Consider the following 27,257-nt stretch of genomic DNA (forward strand, 5'->3'; position numbering starts at 1 on the left):
TCACACAACAGTAGTTATGTCATACAACATTCACACAACAGTAGTAATGTCACACAACATTCACACAACATTTACACAACAGTAGTAATGTCATACAACACCCACACAACAGTAGTAATGTCATATAGCATTCACACAACAGTAGTAATGTCACACAACAGTAGTTATGTCATACAACATCATTAATGACAGGAGGGAAGTGCACATAAATATCCATCACACAAAAGGGTTGGGACAAACTGAAGAATAATACAGGTTGTAACTGACAGTGGATTGCAAATGTCAGTCCAGACAAAAAATGTATAGAGAATATTGATTGGTATGTAAGACTGTTCTAAACCTCTTGACCAAGTCTACAGCCAGGTACAGCTATTATAAATCTGGACCAGCACATAAATATTGTGTAATTCTACAGTCATTTCCTGTCTAAGCTGATGTTTTGCAAAGAATCTACAGTGCAGTAAATGTGTGACAGCATGCTAAAAACCAATCTCTTACATCACAGATCAATATCACCAAACACTGTACTGGCACTGCGTAGCAGATTAATGATCAGGTTTTGGTAATCAATGAAATTTCACTTTGATGAAAAAAGCGTTTCACATTCACAACTCTAAAAACATTTCTAATACGGCTGTGGTTATATATGCATACTGTATGAGTAGATCTCAGAAAGGAACACAGAATTTTGTCATGCATATAACTATACAAGCGCCAAGATAGATGTCATTTTACTGACAGCCAAGACTAGAGATCAGAATCGACAAGCTTATGTAAGGTAAACTGATAGACATGCATGTGTACACTTTCCACTATAAAGTTTTCTTATTAATTTGCTCAAGTGTGAAATATATGTGATCTAGGATTGGATATTCCATCCAGGTACATACCTGGATAAACCTGCAATTACTGCTGATGTACATTACAGTAGTTATCTATTAACAAACACAAAGTATGTGCTGACAACATCTTCAAATGTCACTTCCCTTTCTTATGTTTTTGTAATATCTGGTTTTCAATATCTATTGAACAAGCGGTTTTTGATTTTTAAATCAATCAATTTTTGGAAACAAAATATTCCATAAACTATGGAATATTAGAACATAATGATCAGAAACTAGTCTTGGGTATTGAATTCTGTTGGTCTGCGTGTGATAACATACTTCTCGGACAGTTCCAACATCCTGAAGTAGGATTACTCATTGATTGTGATGAAGACAAACATGACAATGTAGTAGGTTTATCAACTAAAAACAGAACAGTCTAGATATAGCAGTAGCTGTAGAAATCAATAGTTTGTTTCCAAGCTACAGTACTGATGGGAGACCCGAGGTTCCAGTCAATGGCCAGTAATCAGCACACAGTCCAACAAACAAAACTGATACAAGAAACTGTATTGTATTGTTGAAACTATCAAGGAAAACACTTCAAATATACTTTAAAACAACTGTCTTTGTTTCTTAAATGAAAATAGAATATGTTATATTAATTTTTCATTTTTTTTTTTTGAGGAGGAGGAGGAGGAGTCATGATATTATTGAGAAACTGCTGAGAATTAAGCTTATTCATATTATTATTTATGACCTGAAATTTTACAATTGTGAAGAAAGTTATAAAATCAATTTCAGTCTCCCAACATCAACTTCTCACAAGCCACAGAAGGAAACTAACGGGACTGGATGATGGGACAATTTATAAGTGGTCTTTTAGTCTTCTAACTTTCAATTATTACAAACCACAAAAGAAAACCTTCCATATGAAGTCTAACAGAACTGGGTGATGAGACAAGTCATTAGTCTTCTTTTGGTCTCCCTTACATTCATAATTTAAAGCCACAGAGGAAACCCCTGATGGGAAGTCTAACAGAACTGGGTGATGGGACAAGTGGTCTTTTGGTCTGCTTTACATTCACTTATTACAAGCCACAGAGAAAACCCCTGATGTTAAGTCCAAATAAGATAGATACTGCTCTACGATCTTGTCAGTAGAAACCATTTCACAGAAACTGTACAGCTTTTTCTCAGAAATTGAAAGAATATTATTATGCATAAAGCAGTATAGACATAGATACAGACTGAAGACAGAAAGCTTGTTAAATAGTTTACATCTGTTTTTCTTCACAATCATGACTAACCATATCAAACTACCTACTAGTGTGGAAAACAAGTTTCAGAGATCCAATTCTGAATGCTAGCATCCGTCAAAACACTCCTTAGGTTAAAGTCATAATTCCACTTCTCGACCACTTCCTCCATATATGATATTTAATGAGATCGTTGTGGGGAATTTTAGTCTGCATTAGTTAGTATCAAAAGTCAACTGAAGGACAATGTTCCCAATATCACTGTGATGAGTATTATCATGTGTGTGTTAGTGTATATATATATTATCATAACTCTACTTATAGACCATATTCCAATACATAACATTTAATTAGATTGCTATGGGGTACTTTAGTCAGTGTGTGTTAGTCTCACAATCCTATCAATAGCTACTGGACCAGGTTCCCTGTATAACATAAAACACTATGATGATTATTAGTCAGTGTGTGTTAGTCTAACAATCCTATCAATAGCTACTGGACCAGGTTCCCTGTATAACATAAAACACTATGATGATTATTAGTCAGTGTTTGTTAGTCTCACAACTACAATTATTTGTGGTATAACATATATCACTGTGGGGAATATTATTCTGTGTGTCTTAATCTCATGCTACAATTATTTGTCATATGACATATATCATTTTTGGGATTATTTGACTGTGTGAGTTAGTCTCACAGTTATAATTATTGGTCATATTCCCCTTACATTATAACATACCATTTGACAAACACTTCTAGGCCTATGAACCATTGCCTGTTCCTATGTCTCTGTTACACAAAGCTGTGCACACAGAGATCTGGTGGACTTACCTGAGATGTATATTTGATGATCAAACTTTGGTTTGAAGTTATGATTAAATATTAGTATTTCAAGAACTGTGTTTCCTCAAAAGTTGATCAGAAGTATTACACAAGCACAAACATTCCTGGTATTATCCATGAAAAATGTTTAGATAGGGGATTTAGTCCATTCTGGAGAGAGCATGTAAATGAGAGAGCCAACCTTATCACGGTCAGCAGAGCAGGGAGATAGTGTTACAAGGAGGAAAGATTCAGTAACTATTTGGATGTATATCAAATCTGCAAGCAAACTTAAATTTTTGTTGAAAGAACTATAATGAAGATTGTCATGTACATCCACATGTTGAAGGTGATTTAAAAGCCCATTTTTACCATGTGTCAGAATATGATGCGCATGAATGACCCTTCAAAAGTGTAAAACAAATTCAAGCCTATTTTTATAACACAGAGGGTTGTTGTGTTAGGTAGAAGAAATTATCACACCACCTCTAGCTAATACAGATAATGCAGCCTGAAAAAGAAACCACATCACAGCCAACAGGACACTTTTTATAAATTATGCTGATTTACAGTTATCTGATGTGGTCATTTCTTTTATAGGGTAATACCCTGTCAGCTGGTCAGGAAAAAAACATGCAATTCTGATTACTCTGACAGTTCAAGCAAAGAATATGATTGGTTAACTTTAACACTTCTATGACAACCCAATACAACTGATATTTACATTTTATTGCAGTTAATCTAAACAAGTAAAAATCTGTTTCAATAAACTGCAGCAACCCAAGCCATGGTTATATATATGATGGTGACTCAACAATAGCTCTGGGTCATACCATAGGGAGACTATATAACACACCTTACCAGCTGGTCGTGGGCAGGTAAGACATGTGTACAAATAGGGGACAAAGCTGATGGCTCATTAATGTGTCCACACAACACAACATATTCTGTATATCTTAATAGAGACAAGTTTTAAAAGACCAATAAAAAGTAGTTGTTTCTGAATCAGATCACAAATTGTTATCATTTTCACTCAATCTATCCACTATTATATGCACAAAGCAGATCATCGTGGTTTATGTCCAACAAAGAAAGTAATAAACATATCTTGTCATAATCACATTTCATTACATACCTACACAGGTACCACAAAAACACATATCTAACATATCACTTGTAAAAGATGATCACCATGATCCTGTGTGTTCATAGTCAGCGACAAATTATTCCATGGCTGATTATGCACGATTCAGCCTCGACAGAGGAGAATGAACTGAAAGCGTTCTAAAGACAATCACTCAACAGTGAGAGGTAAAGAAAACATCTAAGCAGACTCAACTTACATTCGGTAGGCCTTAACAGTTTCTGTCTCCATGACGCGAGGTAAAGTTAACTGTAATATTGTCCCTACGTCCTTAGGATCCAGCAGATAGCCACCATGGCAGAAACAGTCCACAAGAACATAGGACATCCCAATCTCACACTTATCAAGGGGTAACAAGTTGTCGAACCGTCAATAAACATCAACAGTTGTGGTTAGGTCTATCTCTAGAATCTACTAAAGTATACAAGATATTGTTTGCTTCTCATTAAAAATGAGTTTTGGTACTGCAGTTTTATTAAAAGCAGGTAAGAAAAGCTGTTGTTAGTGTATGTCTCCTCTGTTGTGAATGGTCTATGCCCTGCCATCCCTGAGCTTGTAGCAAGCCAGTCACATATTATAATGCTCTCTGTACATCCAGAAGCTGGCTATTGATTTTTGTTCTATACAACACAGAGTATTGATCCCAGCAGCCAGGCAGACTCTGTACAGGGGTATGATGTCACCAAGTGAATTATTTATGTTTATTGACTAAGTATATGTTGGCATTTCACTTATTGTGTCACTCAAGCTCGTCAAGTCATCTTCATTATCATTTCAATCATCAATGTACATCTCTATACAATAACACAGCTACTATTATCTCTGAATTGTCTATATCTAGTCAATGTATATCTCTATACAATAACACAGCTACTATTATCTCTTTATTGTCACCATCTAGTCAATGTACATCTCTATACAATAACACAGCTACTATTATCTCTTTATTGTCACCATCTAGTCAATGTACATCTCTATACAATAACACAGCTACTATTATCTCTTTATTGTCACCATCTCTTCAATGTACATCTCTATACCATAACACAGCTACTATTATCTCTGACTTGTCACCATCTCTTCAATGTACATCTCTATACCATAACACAGCTATTATTATCTCTGAACTGTCAGCATGTTTGATTTGTTTCAGTGACATAAAAAAGATATTGGAATGCTGAAAAATACCTGAAAAACATCTTTAGACAGAGAAAGACCTGCCATCTAAAAGCAGCTTCTTAAAGCAACATAATGAACAGGATATTTCAATTAAATGTCAGACTGATAATGAAAATAAGAAATAACTAATCTAAATATGCTTGATGATAATGGTGACTGCAGACTTATCAGACCTACATATATAACAGGATAAGAACATTCAAACCGTACCATACCGAAACAATATAAAGCAAACCCCTACACTCCAACATCAATCAATTTATTCACTGCATCCAACACAAAATGTAAATGTATTCAGTCTGCAACCAGAAAATGCAAAGGCAATGTGCCACTGCTACCATTGATCGCAGTCCTAAGTTCAATACCCTACGTCTATTGTGTAAACAAATCAACCATCCATATACAAACCAAGGTCTACAAGACTGTAGTTATCTCTGTACATACACACAGATCTGTCAGTATCTCTGTACATACACACAGATCTGTCAGTATCTCTGTACATACACACAGGTATGTCAGTATCTCTGTACATACACACAGATCTGTCAGTATCTCTGTACATACACACAAATCTGTCAGTATCTCTGTACATACACACAGATCTGTCAGTATCTCTGTACATACACACAGGTATGTAAGTATCTGTACATGTACACAGGTATGTCAGTATCTCTGTACATACACGCAGGTCTGTCAGTATCTCTGTACATACACACAGATCTGTCAGTATCTCTGTACATACACACAGGTATGTAAGTATCTCTGTACATACACACAGGTATGTCAGTATCTCTGTACATACACACAGGTCTGTCAGTATCTCTGTACATACACGCAGGTCTGTCAGTATCTCTGTACATACACACAGGTCTGTAAGTATCTCTGTACATACACACAGATCTGTCAGTATCTCTGTACATAAACTCAGGTCTGTCAGTATCTCTGTACATACACACAGATCTGTCAGTATCTCTGTACATACACACAGGTCTGTCAGTATCTCTGTACATACACGCAGGTCTGTCAGTATCTCTGTACATACACGCAGGTCTGTCAGTATCTCTGTACATACACACAGGTCTGTCAGTATCTCTGTACATACACACAGGTATGTCAGTATCTCTGTACATACACAGAGGTATGTCAGTATATCTGTACATACACGCAGAACTGTCAGTATATCTGTACACACACGCAGGTCTGTCAGTATCTCTGTACATACACGCAGGTCTGTCAGTATCTCTGTACATACACACAGGTATGTCAGTATCTCTGTACATTCACGCAGGTCTGTCAGTATCTCTGTACATACACCCAGATCTGAGAGTATATCTGTACATACACACAGGTCTGTCAATATCTCTGTACATACACGCAGGTCTGTCAGTACCTCTGTACATACACACAGGTCTGTAAGTATCTCTGTACATACACACAGGTCTGTAAGTATCTCTGTACATACACACAGGTATGTCAGTATCTCTGTACATACACACAGGTATGTCAGTATCTCTACATACACACAGGTCTGTAAGTATCTCTGTACATACACACAGGTCTGTCAGTATCTCTGTACATACACACAGGTCTGTCAGTATCTCTGTACATACACACAGGTCTGTCAATATCTCTGTACATACACACAGGTCTGTCAATATCTCTGTACATACACACAGGTCTGTCAGTACCTCTGTACATACACACAGGTCTGTAAGTATCTCTGTACATACACACAGGTCTGTCAGTATCTCTGTACATACACACAGGTCTGTAAGTATCTCTGTACATACACACAGATCTGTCAGTATCTCTGTACATACACACAGGTCTGTCAGTATCTCTGTACATACACACAGGTCTGTCAGTACCTCTGTACATACACACAGGTCTGTAAGTATCTCTGTACATACACACAGGTCTGTCAGTATCTCTGTACATACACACAGGTCTGTCAGTATCTCTGTACATACACACAGGTCTGTCAATATCTCTGTACATACACACAGGTCTGTCAATATCTCTGTACATACACACAGGTCTGTCAGTACCTCTGTACATACACACAGGTATGTCAGTATCTCTACATACACTCAGGTCTGTAAGTATCTCTCTACATACACACAGGTCTGTCCGTATCTCTGTACATACAGACAGGTCTGGCAGTATCTCTGTACCTACACATAGATCTGTTACTATCTTTTTACTATATATCTTTGCAGTATACACACAGGTCTTTGTACTTTACACACAGGTAGTCAATATCTTTTTACTGTCAGTTTCTTTTGTCTAATGTACACAAAGGTCTGTTAGTATCTTTGTACTATCACACAGGTCTGTCACTATCTTTATATTTTACACATAGGTCTGCCAATATCTTTGTACTACAATACACATAGGTCTGCAAAATCTTTGTACTACAATACACATAGGTCAGTATCTTTGTACTACAATACACACAGGTCAGTATCTTTGTATTTTACACACAGGTCTGCCAATATCTTTGTACTACAAAACACACAGGTCAGTATCTTTGTAAATAAATCATATGTGTGCTAAGGCATATACATACAGGTTAGTCAGATGACCTGGAAATATGTGTCTATGTTGTATATTCTTGTGTCAACAAGAAACTCTTAATATATAACATTGCTAATCATAGTCATTAAGTAACTGCTGGAGATAATCTCAATGCCAACTGTTACAAATGTATGTGTTGTTTTATCACAAGACTACCATGCTATGCAAAGCATATATCCAGGACAGCACCTTACTTCATGCAGTTACACCAGGGCTGGTTTTTATTTATTTGGAACAGCATTTGAATAGCTTTAAAATTATAAAACCCTTATCAATAGGAATTATCTAGGTTTAGCTAGTGATAGTTTCTCTTTGATGGTAATGAACTGTTTAAAGCTGACTGTGGATGATATAAAGCTATCAAATTAAGACTGAAAAATAAAAAATTGGAATTTTCAGAATGCTTCCGAAGTGTGCGCTGCTACAATAGTATCTTCTGGTCATGTCAGGAAGTGTGCGCTGCTACAATAGTATCTTCTGGTCATGTCAGGAAGTGTGCGCTGCTACAATAGTATCTTCTGGTCATGTCAGGAAGTGTGCGCTGCTACAATAGTATCTTCTGGTCATGCTATGTCAGGAAGTGTGCGCTGCTACAATAGTATCTTCTGGTCATGCTATGTCAGGAAGTGTGCGCTGCTACAATAGTATCTTCTGGTCATGCTATGTCAGGAAGTGTGCGCTGCTACAATAGTATCTTCTGGTCATGCTATGTCAGGAAGTGTGCGCTGCTACAATAGTATCTTCTGGTCATGCTATGTCAGGAAGTGTGCACTGCTACAATAGTATCTTCTGGTCATGTCAGGAAGTGTGCGCTGCTACAATAGTATCTTCTGGTCATGCTATGTCAGGAAGTGTGCGCTGCTACAATAGTATCTTCTGGTCATGTCAGGAAGTGTGCGCTGCTACAATAGTATCTTCTGGTCATGTCAGGAAGTATCTTCTGGTCATGTCAGGAAGTGTGCACTGCTACAATAGTATCTTCTGGTCATGTCAGGAAGTGTGCGCTGCTACAATAGTATCTTCTGGTCATGCTATGTCAGGAAGTGTGCGCTGCTACAATAGTATCTTCTGGTCATGCTATGTCAGGAAGTGTGCGCTGCTACAATAGTATCTTCTGGTCATGCTATGTCAGGAAGTGTGCGAAGTGTGCGCTGCTACAATAGTATCTTCTGGTCATGCTATGTCAGGAAGTGTGCGCTGCTACAATAGTATCTTCTGGTCACGCTATGTCAGGAAGTGTGCGCTGCTACAATAGTATCTTCTGGTCATGCTATGTCAGGAAGTGTGCGCTGCTACAATAGTATCTTCTGGTCATGCTATGTCAGGAAGTGTGCGCTGCTACAATAGTATCTTCTGGTCACGCTATGTCAGGAAGTGCACACATTTGAAGTGTGCGCTGCTACAATAGTATCTTCTGGTCATGCTATGTCAGGAAGTGCACACATTTGAAGTGTGCGCTGCTACAATAGTATCTTCTGGTCATGCTATGTCAGGAAGTGCACACATTTGAAGTGTGCGCTGCTACAATAGTATCTTCTGGTCACGCTATGTCAGGAAGTGCACACATTTGAAGTGTGCGCTGCTACAATAGTATCTTCTGGTCACGCTATGTCAGGAAGTGCACACATTTGAAGTGTGCGCTGCTACAATAGTATCTTCTGGTCACGCTATGTCAGGAAGTGCACACATTTGAAGTGTGCGCTGCTACAATAGTATCTTCTGGTCACGCTATGTCAGGAAGTGCACACATTTGAAGTGTGCGCTGCTACAATAGTATCTTCTGGTCACGCTATGTCAGGAAGTGCACACATTTGAAGTGTGCGCTGCTACAATAGTATCTTCTGGTCACGTCAGGAAGTGCACACATTTGAAGTGTGCGCTGCTACAATAGTATCTTCTGGTCACGTCAGGAAGTGTGCGCTGCTACAATAGTATCTTCTGGTCATGCTATGTCAGGAAGTGTGCGCTGCTACAATAGTATCTTCTGGTCATGCTATGTCAGGAAGTGTGCGCTGCTACAATAGTATCTTCTGGTCACGCTATGTCAGGAAGTGCACACATTTGAAGTGTGCGCTGCTACAATAGTATCTTCTGGTCACGCTATGTCAGGAAGTGCACACATTTGAAGTGTGCGCTGCTACAATAGTATCTTCTGGTCACGCTATGTCAGGAAGTGCACACATTTGAAGTGTGCGCTGCTACAATAGTATCTTCTGGTCACGCTATGTCAGGAAGTGCACACATTTGAAGTGTGCGCTGCTACAATAGTATCTTCTGGTCACGCTATGTCAGGAAGTGCACACATTTGAAGTGTGCGCTGCTACAATAGTATCTTCTGGTCACGCTATGTCAGGAAGTGCAGACATTTGAAGTGTCTGCTGCTACAATAGTATCTTCTGGTCATGCTATGTCAGGAAGTGCAGACATTTGAAGTGTGCGCTGCTACAATAGTATCTTCTGGTCATGCTATGTCAGGAAGTGTGCGCTGCTACAATAGTATCTTCTGGTCATGCTATGTCAGGAAGTGCAGACATTTGAAGTGTGCGCTGCTACAATAGTATCTTCTGGTCATGCTATGTCAGGAAGTGCAGACATTTGAAGTGTGCGCTGCTACAATAGTATCTTCTGGTCACGCTATGTCAGGAAGTGCAGACATTTGAAGTGTCTGCTGCTACAATAGTATCTTCTGGTCATGCTATGTCAGGAAGTGCAGACATTTGAAGTGTCTGCTGCTACAATAGTATCTTCTGGTCACGCTATGTCAGGAAGTGCAGACATTTGAAGTGTCTGCTGCTACAATAGTATCTTCTGGTCATGCTATGTCAGGAAGTGCAGACATTTGAAGTGTGCGCTGCTACAATAGTATCTTCTGGTCACGCTATGTCAGGAAGTGCAGACATTTGAAGTGTCTGTCTTCCTCAGCTTAGACACAGGTGTGTGTATCTCTGGGTATAAAAGTCACATAACTAGTAAAACCGGTTATCATTGTTCAATGATAGAGAAATATGACACAACTATATACATGAACATGCATGTCATTCAATATATTCATTTTTTCAATTTCCTCAATTTCTAAGAACAGAATTCAATATGAAAAATGAAAAAATGGAGACAAATATCAGCATCATTTACAGGATACAGTAATGTTATCTGGTGATAAAGCAAATACTGTTGTGTATCAAAAAATGTAAGCCCTACCTTTGCATTACATTCAAACTGTATGCCTTATGATATGGAGTTAAAGTAATCTGTTGATGTGTGATGAGAAAATAAAGAATTTCTTTATGATTTTCATAAATACCATGATTTATTTGTGAAACATCTACATGATCAGGAGTTGGCATATGTACCATTTATGACCCCTTGTGATCTACCTTGTATACGTATGTCAGAAAAGTACCATTTGGGACCCCTTGTGATACCTTGTATATGTATGTCAGAAAAGTACCATTTGGGACCCCTTGTGATACCTTGTATACGTATGTCAGAAAAGTACCATTTGGGACCCCTTGTGATACCTTGTATACGTATGTCAGAAAAGTACCATTTGGGACCCCTTGTGATACCTTGTATACGTATGTCAGAAAAGTACCATTTGGGACCCCTTGTGATACCTTGTATACGTATGTCAGAAAAGTACCATTTGGGACCCCTTGTGATACCTTGTATATGTATGTCAGAAGACCAATGACTTGTAATTTGAATGTTTTCCATTTTATTTCCACTACTTATGTTTGCATACAAAAAGAAAGGAGCATCATTGATTAAAGAGACCATCTCTACGTCATCGATACATAATAACCAGTGTGGCAGATTATGTATCTGTTATACCCAGATACCAATAACCGTTTCCAAACGAAAATGATTCAAAAATGTCAGCATTTCCTAATTAGGTTGTGCCATCTCGGTATCAGTCTACAAACTGGAGCTTTGTTCATTATATCTGTTAAACAGTTTTACAAGTTAACAGTCAGCATTGAGATCCAGAGATAGATCAATAATTTGAACCCCATTGAAATCAGGATACCTGGTCCTTTTTATCTTCCCATAACATGGCTAGGCAAACTGAAGAAGACCCCTAATTCAAGGCTAACAGTTCAGTGAGACACCTTGATTATAAATACCTTTTACTTTTTTCAGGTTATCACTATTTACAAAGATAACAAATCTGTTCAATTTTTTTAATTAAAATTTGCAAAACTAATGTTCACCAGATTGACGGATAGGCACATTCAACATTGCAAGAATGAGAATCAGTTTACGACAAAAGGATAACAAATAAGATGACTACTTCAATACTAGTCTTACCTTAGGGAAAAAATTGCTAAGAAAAGATGGCAGGGAACCATGACAAGCTACACATCAGTAAAGTTACATGCCATATAGCTTGTAACATGCAGTTCATGGATCTCTCTTTTATAGACAAGATTTTCTACAGGGAGTGTTGCCCACTATTGCTTGATCATTATTTCTCATAAAAAAATGGATCTTTACCCTTCTTTTCATTTATTTGCTTTTTTTTATTCATATTTAAATGCAATCTTTTACAGTCTAATCCAAAATGGCTACTTGTTAGATGTTTTGTTTTCTGATAAGTCCCAAAATCATTAGAGAACAGCTATGGAGCAAGGGAAACCTACTTATGATTGAAAAGGGTCCATCCAGTGCTTCTTAACAAATAGTAATAACAAAACTTTCATAGTAGAAATCCAAGATGGCTACCAGTCAGATGTTTTTCTGATCAGTCCCAAAATCCCAAGGGTCGGTGAGGAACAACAGGGAACCTTCATTCAAGATTTGGGAAAGAGTGACAACAAACTTTCATTGTCAAAATCCAAGATGGCCATCTGTCAGTCATTTTATTTATCTGATCAGTCCTAAAATAACAATGACAAACTTGGACTGTCAATAACTACCCAGTAAAATGGCTGCCGCTTAACCAGCTCATTTTTTTCTATCAGTCCAAAAAGGTCTACTCAAAACTAGATAGCAATGTGAACCTACATATGAAATTATGATGATCTGTCAAAAACTTCTCCAAAAAGGGCAATAACAAGATAGCAGTGTGCTAAATAAAAAAAGATTAGTTTTTACCTATTTTCTTCAGACATCCCTGCAGACTGTGAGCTGTCCATGCTTTCAGGTTAGAGAAGGCAGGTATACATGGCCTGAAAATGCAGGATACACATCATGCAATAATATCCAAACACCAAAATAAATAAATATATATATACATCAAGGTCAATACAATAAACTCAAGCAAAATGAATTCAAACAAAAGCAAATATTGATTACAATATTGATAACACACCTCAACACAAGACTTTTTAGGACATTTTGGACACACTGACAATAATAAAATTACCTGTAATAAGGTTAAACTACTGTCCTCCTCAATGAAGATCTCAATCAGATTATAAGGTTACACTACAACATGTCCCCCTGAATGTAGATATCAATCAGATTATAAGGTTACACTACAACATGTCCCCCTGAATGTAGATATCAATCAGATTATAAGGTTACACTACAACATGTCTCCCTGAATGTAGATATCAATCAGATTATAAGGTTACACTACAACATGTCCTCCTGAATGTAGATATCAATCAGATTATAAGGTTACACTACAACATGTCCTCCTGAATGTAGATATCAATCAGATTATAAGGTTACACTACAACATGTCCCCCTGAATGTAGATATCAATCAGATTATAAGGTTACACTACAACATGTCCCCCTGAATGTAGATATCAATCAGATTATAAGGTTACACTACAACATGTCCCCCTGAATGTAGATATCAATCAGATTATAAGGTTACACTACAACATGTCCCCATGAATGTAGATATCAATCAGATTATAAGGTTACACTACAACATGTCCCCCTGAATGTAGATATCAATCAGATTATAAGGTTACACTACAACATGTCCCCCTGAATGTAGATATCAATCAGATTATAAGGTTACACTACAACATGTCCCCCTGAATGTAGATATCAATCAGATTATAAGGTTACACTACAACATGTCCCCCTGAATGTAGATATCAATCAGATTATAAGGTTACACTACAACATGTCCTCCTGAATGTAGATATCAATCAGATTATAAGGTTACACTACAACATGTCCCCCTGAATGTAGATATCAATCAGATTATAAGGTTACACTACAACATATCCCCCTGAATGTAGATATCAATCAGATTATAAGGTTACACTACAACATGTCTCCCTGAATGTAGATATCAATCAGATTATAAGGTTACACTACAACATGTCCCCCTGAATGTAGATATCAATCAGATTATAAGGTTACACTACAACATGTCCCCCTGAATGTAGATATCAATCAGATTATAAGGTTACACTACAACATGTCCCCCTGAATGTAGATGTCAATCAGATTATAAGGTTACACTACAACATGTCTCCCTGAATGTAGATATCAATCAGATTATAAGGTTACACTACAACATGTCCCCCTGAATGTAGATATCAATCAGATTATAAGGTTACACTACAACATGTCCCCCTGAATGTAGATATCAATCAGATTATAAGGTTACACTACAACATGTCTCCCTGAATGTAGATATCAATCAGATTATAAGGTTACACTACAACATGTCCCCCTGAATGTAGATATCAATCAGATTATAAGGTTACACTACAACATGTCCCCCTGAATGTAGATATCAATCAGATTATAAGGTTACACTACAACATGTCTCCCTGAATGTAGATATCAATCAGATTATAAGGTTACACTACAACATGTCCCCCTGAATGTAGATATCAATCAGATTATAAGGTTACACTACAACATGTCCCCCTGAATGTAGATATCAATCAGATTATAAGGTTACACTACAACATGTCCCCCTGAATGTAGATATCAATCAGATTATAAGGTTACACTACAACATGTCCTCCTGAATGTAGATATCAATCAGATTATAAGGTTACACAACAACATGTCTCCCTGAATGTAGATATCAATCAGATTATAAGGTTACACTACAACATGTCCCCCTGAATGTAGATATCAATCAGATTATAAGGTATAACTACAACATGTCTCCCTGAATGTAGATATCAATCAGATTATAAGGTTACACTACAACATGTCTCCCTGAATGTAGATATCAATCAGATTATAAGGTTACACTACAACATGTCCCCATGAATGTAGATATCAATCAGATTATAAGGTATAACTACAACATGTCCCCCTGAATGTAGATATCAATCAGATTATAAGGTATAACTACAACATGTCCCCCTGAATGTAGATATCAATCAGATTATAAGGTATAACTACAACATGTCCTCATTTGGTCTAACAGACTTATGTTGGTAGTTGCTTATCATTATCCATCACCTTCCTATTTAATTGATATAAAAGGAAAAGACAAGTAATCATCAGGGCAAACCCAGGTTAACTTGTACAGGCAGACATAACAGAGGCATTTCCACATGCAATAATAGTTCACAATAAAAGCATTGATACTAAATCAGGCATTAATTCAGCTGAGAGACTAGGTATTAGCCCCTGAAAACAGAAAAGGTTTAACAAGGAATTGAAAGACATTACCATTATGGATGCATGTTTGAATCTTGAGAATGCACAAAACCATTAATTTGGATATAAGAAATATGACATATTATCACATACCATCATATCAAGACAGATTACAATTTCACATGCATTGCTGGATGTTTGTCAGGAGAGAATATTGTAAAGATGTTATTATAAGTAACCTGCTTATAAGAATGGTGAAATGATAGCAAGGCAAGCACTGTCTTTGAAGAGACACTGTATGAAATCTGAGTGGCATCGGCCAGATAGAGCTAGAGATATTGTGTGGCAATTTTTAATCATAATAAGTTTGACCTCTGGAACTGAAAAGCACTCTCAAGAAAGTACAAGAAACATTTTCTATTCATAGTATTCAATAAATACAGTGAGCATTAACCTCAGATCTGATAGACAAGTAAATTTAATCAAGTACCTTCTTTCAGGAAGCGATAAGTATAAGACGAGTGAAATCAGCAGAGCAAAACTTGAGATATCATAAAGAAACCATTCTCTAAAGATGACCTCGACATTTGAAGCCTGAACCTCATGCAAGAATTTTACGTCAGGGATGGGATCCTACTCATGATGTGCAAAAAGCAATCCAAAGCAAGTCTTAGATTAAGTCCAGGTGGGACAAGGCAGATGGATATCCCCCAGAGTTACAATTTGGTCTATCATTCTAGTTTATAGTTTTCATCAATGAATCATGACCTAATCCAATGAATGTCTATCATAAGTTTGAATTGCATTTAACACTCAATGCTATCTCAAAATTAATGGAGGACTGAATATTTACATGGTGACCCACTATTGGTTCACTTGTGTCTTAACTTGTATCACCTGTAAAATAAAGAAATTACGCTGTCATGTCAGCTAACTTGCTTGTGTTACCATACAGCTTAGAGTGGAGCATTGTAAAATAACCACATCTGTCAAATTGTAAATTTGACAAAGAGTTTTCAAGATCATGCCTAAATTATCAGTTCTTGTAACCAACAGTACTACATGGTAGTGAATGATGGTGTAGACCCTCTAAAGATAAAATGTAACCAACAGTACTACATGGTAGTGCATGGTGAAGACCCTCTAAAGATAAAATGTAACCAACAGTACTATGTGGTACAGCATGGTGTAGACCCTCTAAAGATAAAATGTAACTCACAGTACTATGTGGTACAACATGGTGTAGACCCTCTAAAGATAAAATGTAACCAACAGTACTATGTGGTACCTCTAAAGATAAAATGTAACTCACAGTACTATGTGGTACAACATGGTGTAGACCCTCTAAAGATAAAATGTAACCAACAGTACTATGTGGTGCAGCATGGTGTAGACCCTCTAAAGATAAAATGTAACCAACAGTACTATGTGGTACAGCATGGTGTATACTCTCTAATGATGTAATCAATGTAAGGTTAGTGCAGCTTCATCACTATTGAAAACTCAACACATTCAGGGCTCTCACACCCCATTTTGGGACTAGGGCCTGGGGCCCTTTGAATTGGGAAAAATAATGGTGTTTTCCTTAGAATTGGGAAAACTTGGGGTCTAAATTGGGAAAAAAGTTACTATTTTGCATTGGGAATGGCCCCAAATCTGGCAGCAGATCGAGAGCTCTGACACTATTGGTAATAGTTATCATATTTACAATGATGTATAGATACATCCCCTCTATGTAACACTGCAACTTAATATAAAGATTTCAAAAGAGAGATCTCCACAGAATCTTCAAGATATGTAATTGCTAGTACTGTTGGTTTTGTTATAAAAAAAATATGATTACATGTGCAAGTACTACAGATTTTGTTCTGTGTGTCTCAAGCTAGGACAGAGGCATCTAAAAATGGGGAGAAACTGAGGAAGATGGTGAAGACATTGCTTATAAATGATAAATATAAAGTTTATTGATTGATGACAGTGATATGATAATGTTGATATTATAATGACAATTATGATGACAACAAGGATTAATGATGTATATTTAGTCTCTAAATTGATGTGTGGTTAGTCTGCTAATTGATGTGTCAATCTTGTAAATGATATTATATAATAATGATAAATAATGATAATTAATCTATATATTAAGTTTACTACCTGACATATATGTAAGTTATTGATACAATGTATATACTGATCTTCAAAATAGATTGAATTTCTGTTGGTACTGTGTAAAACACCTATACACTACACTGATATCAATAACCACTAATTAAGAAAGATTATTGTCATATTGATCTGGTCTATATCACATTGAATAAAATATTTCCATTGAAAAAAATGGGGAGAAAATTGTGTAGTACTTTGAACACATCCTCATCAGAACCTTGAAAAAAACATGATAGCAAACATCACAAACTAGGTACACATAAAAATTTGCATGAATTTTAGTTCATTGATGGCATCATGTTACAGATTCTGCTACATGCCTAGCTGAAACTTTATAACATGCATTACTCTCATACATGAATCTAGATTCTTAATCTTGAGAGTTTGCAACTCTAAGCTCTAAAATCCAAAGGAGTCAAAGCAAGATCCCTAAGTCAAAATATCAAAAGGGTCAAATATATTACAATGGATGAAATTCTATTTGTTAATTTCATTTTATGTGTGTTGATTTGTGATATCAATTAACCTTAAAAGAAATTGAATTTCATCAATTTCAAACTTGTCTTAGCCAGGGACATATAATACTAATATTATACATCCCCATTCTAACGACTGCCCTATATGGATTCTCTCTTCGCTTGTCCTTGTAAACCTACCAAATCTACCAATCGTAAGAGAGTTTACTTTTCAGTAGGCTTACAAGCACAATTACAGAGACATTCTGTTATGTGGTGGCCATCGTAAATATGCTGGAAAGTGAAGTTATTGGGAAAAATGAGTGAAAACTAGTGTACAACATTTAATTGCTTTAGGCAAGTTAATAGAAAAATGATGTGTATGATTTGTAACGTTTGTTCTTTTGTACAATATACAGCATCATTTTTTAATATTCATTTAAATATGCGACATGATAGGAATTGAGGACACCATGTGCTTCGTTTATTCGCCAAATACCCAATTACACCTCATTCCGCAACTGGAACTGGCGATTTGAATGACTGCACGAGTTACCGGTTTTCAGGGATCGGGATTAGGATCGAAGTGCACCTGTTTGCAAAAATATTAATAAAACCTAAAGGACACGTATTGATATACTGTGAAACTAAAAAATGAAGGAATGGTTGGCTAACAATTTTCTATTCAACCCACCTATGCTGTCAAAAACAAAAGGAGACAAAGGTGACTTGGGATTTGATAAACAAATCTGGTGATGAGGTGGGCAACAATCTGTCAAAAACACTTTTCCGTAAGGAGTTGTCTTTTTTCGTATTTATATTGACAGATCATTGACCTGGACGATCCACACACGAAAGCACATAACATCTGCGATTTCTCAAACCACATCGCACATTTTTAAGTCTGCATTTCAGATAACTGGAATGATCTCGTCGAGCTTCCTTACTCCCCCTCACCGTGTGACCATCCTGGCAATATGGCGGAATGTATTAAATCTCGCATTTTATCGCGGAACTTTAATTCTCTCGAGAACGAAGTCTACATCCGGGATCTCGTGACCAGCACAAGTTGGAATTCTTGGGTGAGTGACGGACGTGTCCGCAAAATTATACTGAATTTAGACGTAACAGTTATTTATGTTGCGAAAGGATAATATTGATATATAATTCGAAATTTTACAACTTTATTTTATCTTTTTATAGCTTTTGACGAAATCTCTTGGCTCCGTCGGGGCGTTTTACATCGACATATTGGGACAAGTCCCAAGCAACCTGCGTAGGCAGTACCTCGACTCCGGATATATATTTTTTTTTCATAACACCACTTTGACAACCTTTTTTATGACGTTTTTGAGTATAGACGGTAAGTATTTTTTAACAATTTCAAACTTATCAGCATAAAAACGAAGAATAACTTGATTTTATGTTAGAATATTTCCTCTCATTATAGATCCAGTTCAAGGTTACTTTGTCGCGACAAAGTGGCCATATTGAAAACACGTGGACGTGGGATTGGCTCATATGGCCTTAAATTTCGTCACGATTTGTCTTAACACGTCCTAAATATATAATCAGTTCAGATAAATATCACGTACGAATCGTATGATTTAATAATGGATGAAGTTTGGCATTTTCTTTAAAGAGGAAGTGTGGGGATTTTTGGCGCGTTTCCAGAGACCATTGGCTGTCGATAAAATATGCCGAACGGAACTTATTATGTTGACTTGATATTTACGTCATCAATGGAAATTCTTATTTTAGACATGACATCCGATTACTATTAAGCCTTTAAAACAGTACCCTTTGAATGAAGCTTTGCCACATAATAGTTTCAAGGCTCATACAATTTGGGAAAATAGAGATGTCAATGTAATTTATATCAATGTGTGTTTCACGTATAATACAGTATTATACGTCCCAGGTTTCACTAGGATTTTAAACTTGTGAATTCCTTTTAATCAATAATGAGAAAAGGACTCTATATCTTGTATCAAAACTTATTTTAACACACTCATGCACATATAAAGTTGCTTCATATCATGTACAAAGTGATGAACTGTTAATGCAACAGAGACAAATGTAGAAAAATATGGAGCTTGAACCAATGACTGATATTATAGATGTTACACTGTCAATTCACCTAACTGAAATTATTAAGGCCTCCTGTACTGAAGCCACATAAACTGTTGGTAATCTAGTCATTATATATTGTACCAGTACTTTCATTTTGTTTTTACTTTCTTTCAGGGCCATTGCCGTGGCACAAAAGAAAAATTGCTTCCACACATTCGGATCAAACTATAGACCCTTTAATTAGTTTTATGAATTTCCAAAGGTATTGTTGCCATTTGTTTTGTACGGGCAGTGGAATTCATAGAAAGCACAGGTCTACCACAAGTACTTCGCAATGGCTAGCCTCAACATCAATAGTGAGGTTACCGACCCCTTCTACAGGTACAAGATGCCTCGTCTCCTAGCTAAGGTAATAATATCTTAGGGAATAAAAAAAGTAGTTTACATAACATTTTCAATACTAATAGTTTATCTTTGAATGTACACCCTGTGATGGTACTAGATATGATTCCACACTGACAGCACAAAATACATACTCTGTCACATGTTTCTCAATTATTATTTAAGTTTATTATGAAATTGTCATTAATTGAAATATCAAAATTGTTTTAGGTTCAGATTTTGTGTTAAGATATTTGGTGTGTAGATGTCTTAAGTACATTTGTATGTCTAATTTCTGTTTGAAATATATATTTAAAACAGGTTGAAGGCAAGGGCAATGGAATTAAAACAGTCATTGTTAATATGGTTGAGGTCGCCAAAGCATTGGATCGGCCACCAACATGTAAGTATACTTACAAAAGTGAAAATTTTGATTTCACTGTAAAATGCCTGTGAATGTTCACGTTTATTTTATGATCACTTTGTATTTAATCTAGCCTAAATTATGGATACAGAAACACTGAATCCTTTATTTTCCAGATCCCACCAAATATTTTGGCTGTGAACTTGGAGCTCAAACTCAATTTGATTTCAAGAATGAGCGATACATTGTAAATGGTTCACATGATGCCCAAAAGCTTCAGTCACTTCTAGATGGATTCATTAAAAGATTTGTGCTTTGTCCAGAATGTTCTAATCCTGAAACTAAATTTGTAAGTATTTTGTGCAAAGTTAGCATGCATACATGCTAGCTATTAAAGATAGTTTAAGAATGAAAATAATTAATACATGAGACAGTGTTGAACTTGATTGGTATACCCTTTCCATTTCCATTTTAATGCCTCTGGTAGAATTTAAGCTCAATATCCCTAGCTTACTAGTGCGACACTCAACTAATCAAGCTAGTGCAATTCTTACATACTGTAAATAACTTATAGTTCATGTGTTTTTGTTTGGTGTGTGTGAAAATATGCAAGCAGAGTCAATCAAGAATTCAAATTCTTTGCAATTACTTGTACGAAAATAATGGCATTCATGTTGATTTGGTTACCAATACAGAGTCTTGTAGGGTCATGTTTTCTATTACCTCATCATTCGCAAATTTAAAGTCTTTTCTCGATCATTGTTTGCGAAATCATGTATTCCCAAATAGTCTGAAGAAGATTATTTACAGTACCCCCTCTTTAAGGAATTACTAGCTCTTAAGTTTCCAGGGGTTACAATAATGAAAGCATTGTTAAGTATTATTCTGGAATCCCTACATGGACACCAATATAACAGAGGTCATAATTTATTTCACTGTCTACTAGTATTTGAAGCTTGGACCTTTGGCTTACTAAACAACCGATTGAGCCAAAGAGAAATTCTCTGTAGCAGAACAGTATATTGCAGTTGGAATTTTACCAGCATTACAAATTAGTCATCATAAGGGATGTGCAACAAAAGTTAGAAATGCTTAGGGATTCAAATCTTGATATATTGATATTAAATGTTTTTGTCTGGCTAACATTTTAGCAATCATTGATCTACAAGCAACCTGTACTGTAGCAGACTAGCAAGCATGTCGAAGTACAAGTAGTATAACAATGTTGTCCTTTTGTTCCAAATGGCTAAGAAATGTTTGCTTGAAGTTTAAATTGAATAAATGATGAAAGCTTCATGGGAAAAGGAACATACTACATTAAAAAGTAGTAAAATTGAGTAAATTTTAACATAGTTTTGAGCCATTTCAATATGATGATTGTATGTGTTGCCACATATTTGTTACAGACGGTGAAGAAGACAACAATTGCCCAGCGATGCATTGCATGTGGTTTTTCAGGCCAAGTTGACATGAGGCATAAACTGACAACTTTTATCTTGAAGAACCCTCCAGATTTTGTATGTATACATAAAAAAGAAAATTTGGTTTCAAAGCAATTTATAAGATTTTCTTGTCAACTTTTTTGTAAATGAGTGTTGGCAAATCATATCATAGTTTACTGTATAATTGATAAAATTCTTGGATGTTTATCCAATGAATTAAAAGAATTGTAATATAAGTTGTTTAGATGGTGTTGGAGGTGATTTAAGTTTGAAAGAAGTGCAATGGGTTATTGTAGGATCCGTCGGCTGCAACTCCAACTAAAGGGGGTAAGAAAAGTAAGAAAGAGAAGTCCAACAAGAAACATGTTAATGGAGATAGTGAGGACAGGGATCGCGCCAGTCCTGAGGCAAATGCTCAGGAACAGATGGCTGCTCAGCGTGCCAGCGGTGGTGTAGTGGATGCCCCACCTGAAGTTGTTAGTACTGCTTTAATTGTCATTAACATATCATTTTTTAAGGTTTACAACAGCATATTAGGTCTATAGAACTAAATTGCCAAACATTACAGTCGGCAGGAATAATGCAAAAAAGTGTCCATGAAGTAATGACTAGACTGCCAATATGAAATAGTACATGAAATAATGAGACGTATGAAAAAAAGGATATTGATCTTTTCACATTATCATGCACAATTTTTTCATGCTAGGTCAACATGAAAATATTCTTATTTGCATAACTATTTAATAGATTGAAAATTACACATCCAAATATGATTAAATACCTAAAACCTTTCACCACCAAAGATTTCAGTGTAAATAATATATATAAAATTTCATATTGAATCCACTCTCAAATACAAGTCTACAGTGTAGTCAGAATTGATATTGTAAAGTCTCTTGCATCTTCTTTTTTTTAACAAGAATAAACATGTACACTTAGTTTCTGAGTGTAGACGCTTTAAAGCACTAGTTCAAGCAATTTAAATGCATATATAAAATAGAGTTTTGCCATTGCACTAAAGGATAACCAAGATGATGACGGTGAGGACTGGATTCCTGATGAAGCAGTTACAGCAGATGCCATAAAGCAAAGAATGGAAGAACTTAGTGATGCAGCAAAGATCATGGCCTTGTCTGATGACCTGGAAAAATCTCAAGATGACCGACTGGAAATGTTTTACCAGTTTGTGAAGGTAAGAAAAGCAGATTCCAGACGATTTGTATTTTTCTGAATGGAAAAATCGCAAAACAATGACCTGAAATTACCTGTTAGCAAAGTAAAGAAAAACAGGAATCAGGTGAAATTAACTTTTGATTAATGACATCGGGGTATGATGAAATATCATTTGGATTCCCCTACAGAATCCCATGATTGACTAATCCTTTTCTGACCTGATGAAATTATTCATTTTGTTCATTGTGCATTAAGTAATGATACAGGGAATCTGAAGTTGTTCATTGGTATTTCACAAAACACAGATTTAGTATAAGATACAGTCTATGTCCTTTGACTTGTCAATGATGCAAGGAGGTGCTTCATTTCCTCATTTCAGAAGTCAGATAAATATGTATACCTTTCAGGGTTTTGAAATCGCTAACCAATACATTGTATTTAGACATTCCATAGCAATTCAAAAGGAGGTTGATGCTGTATGTAGGTTTTAGACCACTTTCATGATGGTGGTCGTTTCAAATCACTAATCTGCTATCAATCCACAAACAGTTCTTGCTATCACTGCTTGTGGATTGATCTTTCTCATGCCCTTCCGAGCTTGGGACTGATCAGAGCAAAACATGATAAAACAGAAGGTGATAATAGTGTTTTATTTGACAGATATTATTTGATTGGGGAGGGGGGAGGGAGAGGAAGAATGTTTTCAAACAAACTTAGACACTGTGTGTATATATGCAGTGATACAAGGATCCTCGGCTATCCATTGGTTGAATTGATACAATTGTTATGTTCTATAGTGGAACGACTTCAAATCCCAGGAAATGAAAGAGAGGCTTTGCTAATTTGATGTAGATAGTGTAACATCAGGGTATGATGAAATATCATTTGGATTCCCCTACAGAATCCCATGATTGACTAATCCTTTTCTGACCTGATGACACTTGGCTGTTGCCTCTGGAATTATAGGTGTAGGAAACCCAGGCTTTCGTTAAAGATGATTGCTTTACACAACATATCCTTTGACAACACATGGAATTTTTGTATATACATCATCATATCTCATTTTATGCAATACCTTTTCTTTTTTTAGTCGAAGTGTGACAGTAACAATATGGCTGCTGTGGAGAAGGACATCGTGGCAGAGGCAGAGAGGCTGGAAGTGAAGGACAAGGGCACTCTGGTTTTAGTGGAGTTGTTGTTTGACACCAAGATTCTCAGTCAAATTAAACAGCATCGCCGTCTTTTCTTAAGGGTAAGGGAAAGCACTGCTACTCTTCAAGAGAATGTTTAGAAACCTGTTTAGAAATGTTACAAGCTTTCATTATTCGACTGATTGAACTGTAGGATATTAAAATTTGGCTAGAATTTGAAGGTGTTGATGTTGTATTCCATTGATGTTGTCATGTACATTATTGCCATAGGGTTGTTTCAAACTATGAATTCTTACATCAGTAACATTTGGCAATGAACATCTGACTTTCTGGTATGAATAAATTTTATTATCTAATTTGCAGTTTTGCCATGAGAATCATAAAGCACAAAAATATCTTATGGGAGGAATGGAGCAATTGGTGGGGAAAGTGCATGCTGGATCATTACTACCCAAAATGCCACATATTCTGAAGGCCCTGTACGACTCGGATATTCTGGAGGAAGAAGTTATCCTAGACTGGGATAAGAAGGTAATTGTCAGTTTTAGTTAATGACCAATTTCACAACTTCAAATGTGTAATCTACCAAAGTTCTGATGCCAAGAGAAAAGAGATTTCATGTGAAGACTTATGAAATTTGGCAGTATTAATGATGTTAAAGCTCTGTTTGCAGGCTAGTTCTCCCAACCTCCCTGGTTCTGTAGCTTTGAGGTTTAAGAACTTGCACAGAATTAATTTTTAATTCCTAATTACTAATTTCTTGGAAAATATAGTAAAAGCCATATTATGGACGTCGCCCATAAAACTTTGAATATCATAATGATGCAACAAATCTGCTAACATCTTTAGAAAAAATTTTTTTTTTTTTTATTATTATTTATGACTACCTGATGACATGGAACATTAATTTTGGTACAAACATAACATTATAACATGATTAACAGGTTTCCAAGAAGTATGTACAGGACAAGAAAGTGGTTCAGGAAATTCATGAGAAAGCTGCACCTTTCATTAAATGGCTGAAGGAAGCTGAGGAGGAGGATAGTGAAAGTGAGGAGGAGGATGAGAATATTGAGGTATGTTTCCTTGTGTATTTATTGCCAACATATACAGTATGTGTTGTATGTTAAGTGTAGATGAAGCCCATAAGATATCTAAATTGATAATCTGTACAAATAACTCTATTCTGATTAACGCTTCTTTCTGCAGCTTGCTTCTAATTTCCAAGATAAATGATCAAATTCTGTGTATATGTGAGAAAGTGGATAACTTGAACTGATGATACTTTTGTTTTGTTTACAGGTTGTGTATTCAACCACAGGAAGGGTTGGACAGCAGGTAGAAACACCTGCTGCTCCGGTAGATACTGGGCCAGATATTGATATTGATGCCATTTAAACTTTATAGAGTTTTATTTTATTATTCTTTGTATACATATTACTGACTCTGGCTATTCTTGTTTTACTTTTTTCTGAAGGAGGCCTTCTTAAATTTACTGTGATGGAACATGATGTGAACGACTTTTAAAGCTCATAAGGATGTGATATTTACTAGACACGGACTATTACACATGTGTCTGTGGAAGTCTGTATAGGGCAATTCACAATTCATCATCTGTAGTACTGCTGTAAAGTCATAACATTGATATTGCATGTGGTCATGATCAGTTGTAAATAGATCAAAATCATTACATTTTGGAATTGGTAAAGTACTGTCACAGTGTGTACTGGTGGTGTTGTAAACCGATTTGTGCTATTATTACTTAGAAATTATACAGATGATATAAATTTTGTGCTAGCAAGTGCTTATACGCTTCGGATTGTAAAGATCAACTTGTAACATAATGATTCCATCAATTTTTTCTCTTTCTTAAAAGTTCTTTGATCTTCTTTACAGAAATTGTAATTTTGGTTGCATTGGTGTTAATAAAAAGTACTGACAATGCTGTTGTTTTAGTATATGTTTAACAAGAATGACATGTACTTGTCACTAGTTGACAAAGATAAGCATTAGGGAATGGCATTTGCATTGTTACTTTTTCCATCTAAATCGAAGAGATTGGAATAACGGTAGATCTCGCACTGAAATTAACACACAATAAACTCGCAATGAAAAGTTCATACTGCTTAAGTTGTTTATAATAAAGAATGTTAGTAACAGATTGCTGGTGCTTTGATTATCTAAGAAAATCTAGAAGGAAAGTTGGAATTGAAAATGACCTAATAAATTTGAATAGAAGAAACCTGAAATGTCATTGATTTGATGAACAATTTAGGCTGTGTTTTCAGTAGGGATTCCATATTGATATACAAGCAATAAGTTAAAGAATGATGGTCCAGCGCCAAACCAGTATCAGCTCTCTAAAGTACATTGAATCATACGTGTTCATTACAAGATGTTGATGTTACCAATTGTGGTATTGTCAATCCATCCGTTATAAAATTTGAAATGTCCAGAGGTCCCCCACACTTTTCAACCAATCCGATTCAAACTTTGTAAGTTTGATTTGACATGAAGTTGTGTTTGCCAACACATCGTCTAGATTTGAGATGGACTAGTGTTTACCTTAATGGCTATGTGAATTTACTAATTTGGGAAGAGTTATTGCCCCTTGTTTTTAGCCCACCATCATCAGATGGTGAGCTGTTCAAATCGCCCTGCGTTCGTCGTCCGTAAACAATTTTTATCGCTATTTCTTGAGAAGTACTGGCTGAA

General features: G+C 36.1%; 2 protein-coding genes across 5 annotated transcripts in view; one reads left to right on the forward strand and one right to left on the reverse strand.

Moving 5' to 3' along the window:
- Positions 1–18,927, reverse strand: part of LOC132550532 (kinesin light chain-like) — a 54,863-nt gene extending 35,936 nt beyond the window's left edge. For 3 of the 4 annotated variants that reach the window (XM_060214622.1, XM_060214621.1, XM_060214625.1), the window contains exons 1-2: positions 18,653–18,927; positions 12,900–12,973 (exon numbers count right to left, since the gene is read on the reverse strand). In XM_060214622.1, coding sequence (XP_060070605.1) covers positions 12,900–12,940 — 41 coding nt within the window. In that variant the 5' untranslated portion in view covers positions 12,941–12,973; positions 18,653–18,927. The remainder of the gene's footprint in view (positions 1–12,899; positions 12,974–18,652) is intronic. The other variant, XM_060214624.1, reaches the window with a different exon arrangement.
- Positions 18,928–19,018: 91 nt separating this feature from the next.
- On the forward strand, positions 19,019–26,484 carry LOC132550467 (eukaryotic translation initiation factor 5-like). Its single transcript, XM_060214535.1, has 12 exons — positions 19,019–19,040; positions 19,162–19,321; positions 20,206–20,440; positions 20,734–20,815; positions 20,953–21,125; positions 22,183–22,293; positions 22,515–22,694; positions 23,240–23,410; positions 24,482–24,643; positions 24,906–25,073; positions 25,487–25,618; positions 25,845–26,484. Exons 3-12 carry the CDS (start codon positions 20,366–20,368, stop codon positions 25,938–25,940), a joined length of 1,350 nt encoding a protein of 449 aa, XP_060070518.1. The 5' UTR covers positions 19,019–19,040; positions 19,162–19,321; positions 20,206–20,365; the 3' UTR covers positions 25,941–26,484.
- Positions 26,485–27,257: the final 773 nt, after the last annotated feature.

This window comes from Ylistrum balloti, unplaced genomic scaffold (assembly GCF_031769215.1).
Source record: "Ylistrum balloti isolate Yb309-2 unplaced genomic scaffold, AGI_CSIRO_Ybal_v1 Utg370126, whole genome shotgun sequence".
Taxonomy (NCBI): Eukaryota; Metazoa; Mollusca; class Bivalvia; order Pectinida; family Pectinidae; genus Ylistrum; species Ylistrum balloti.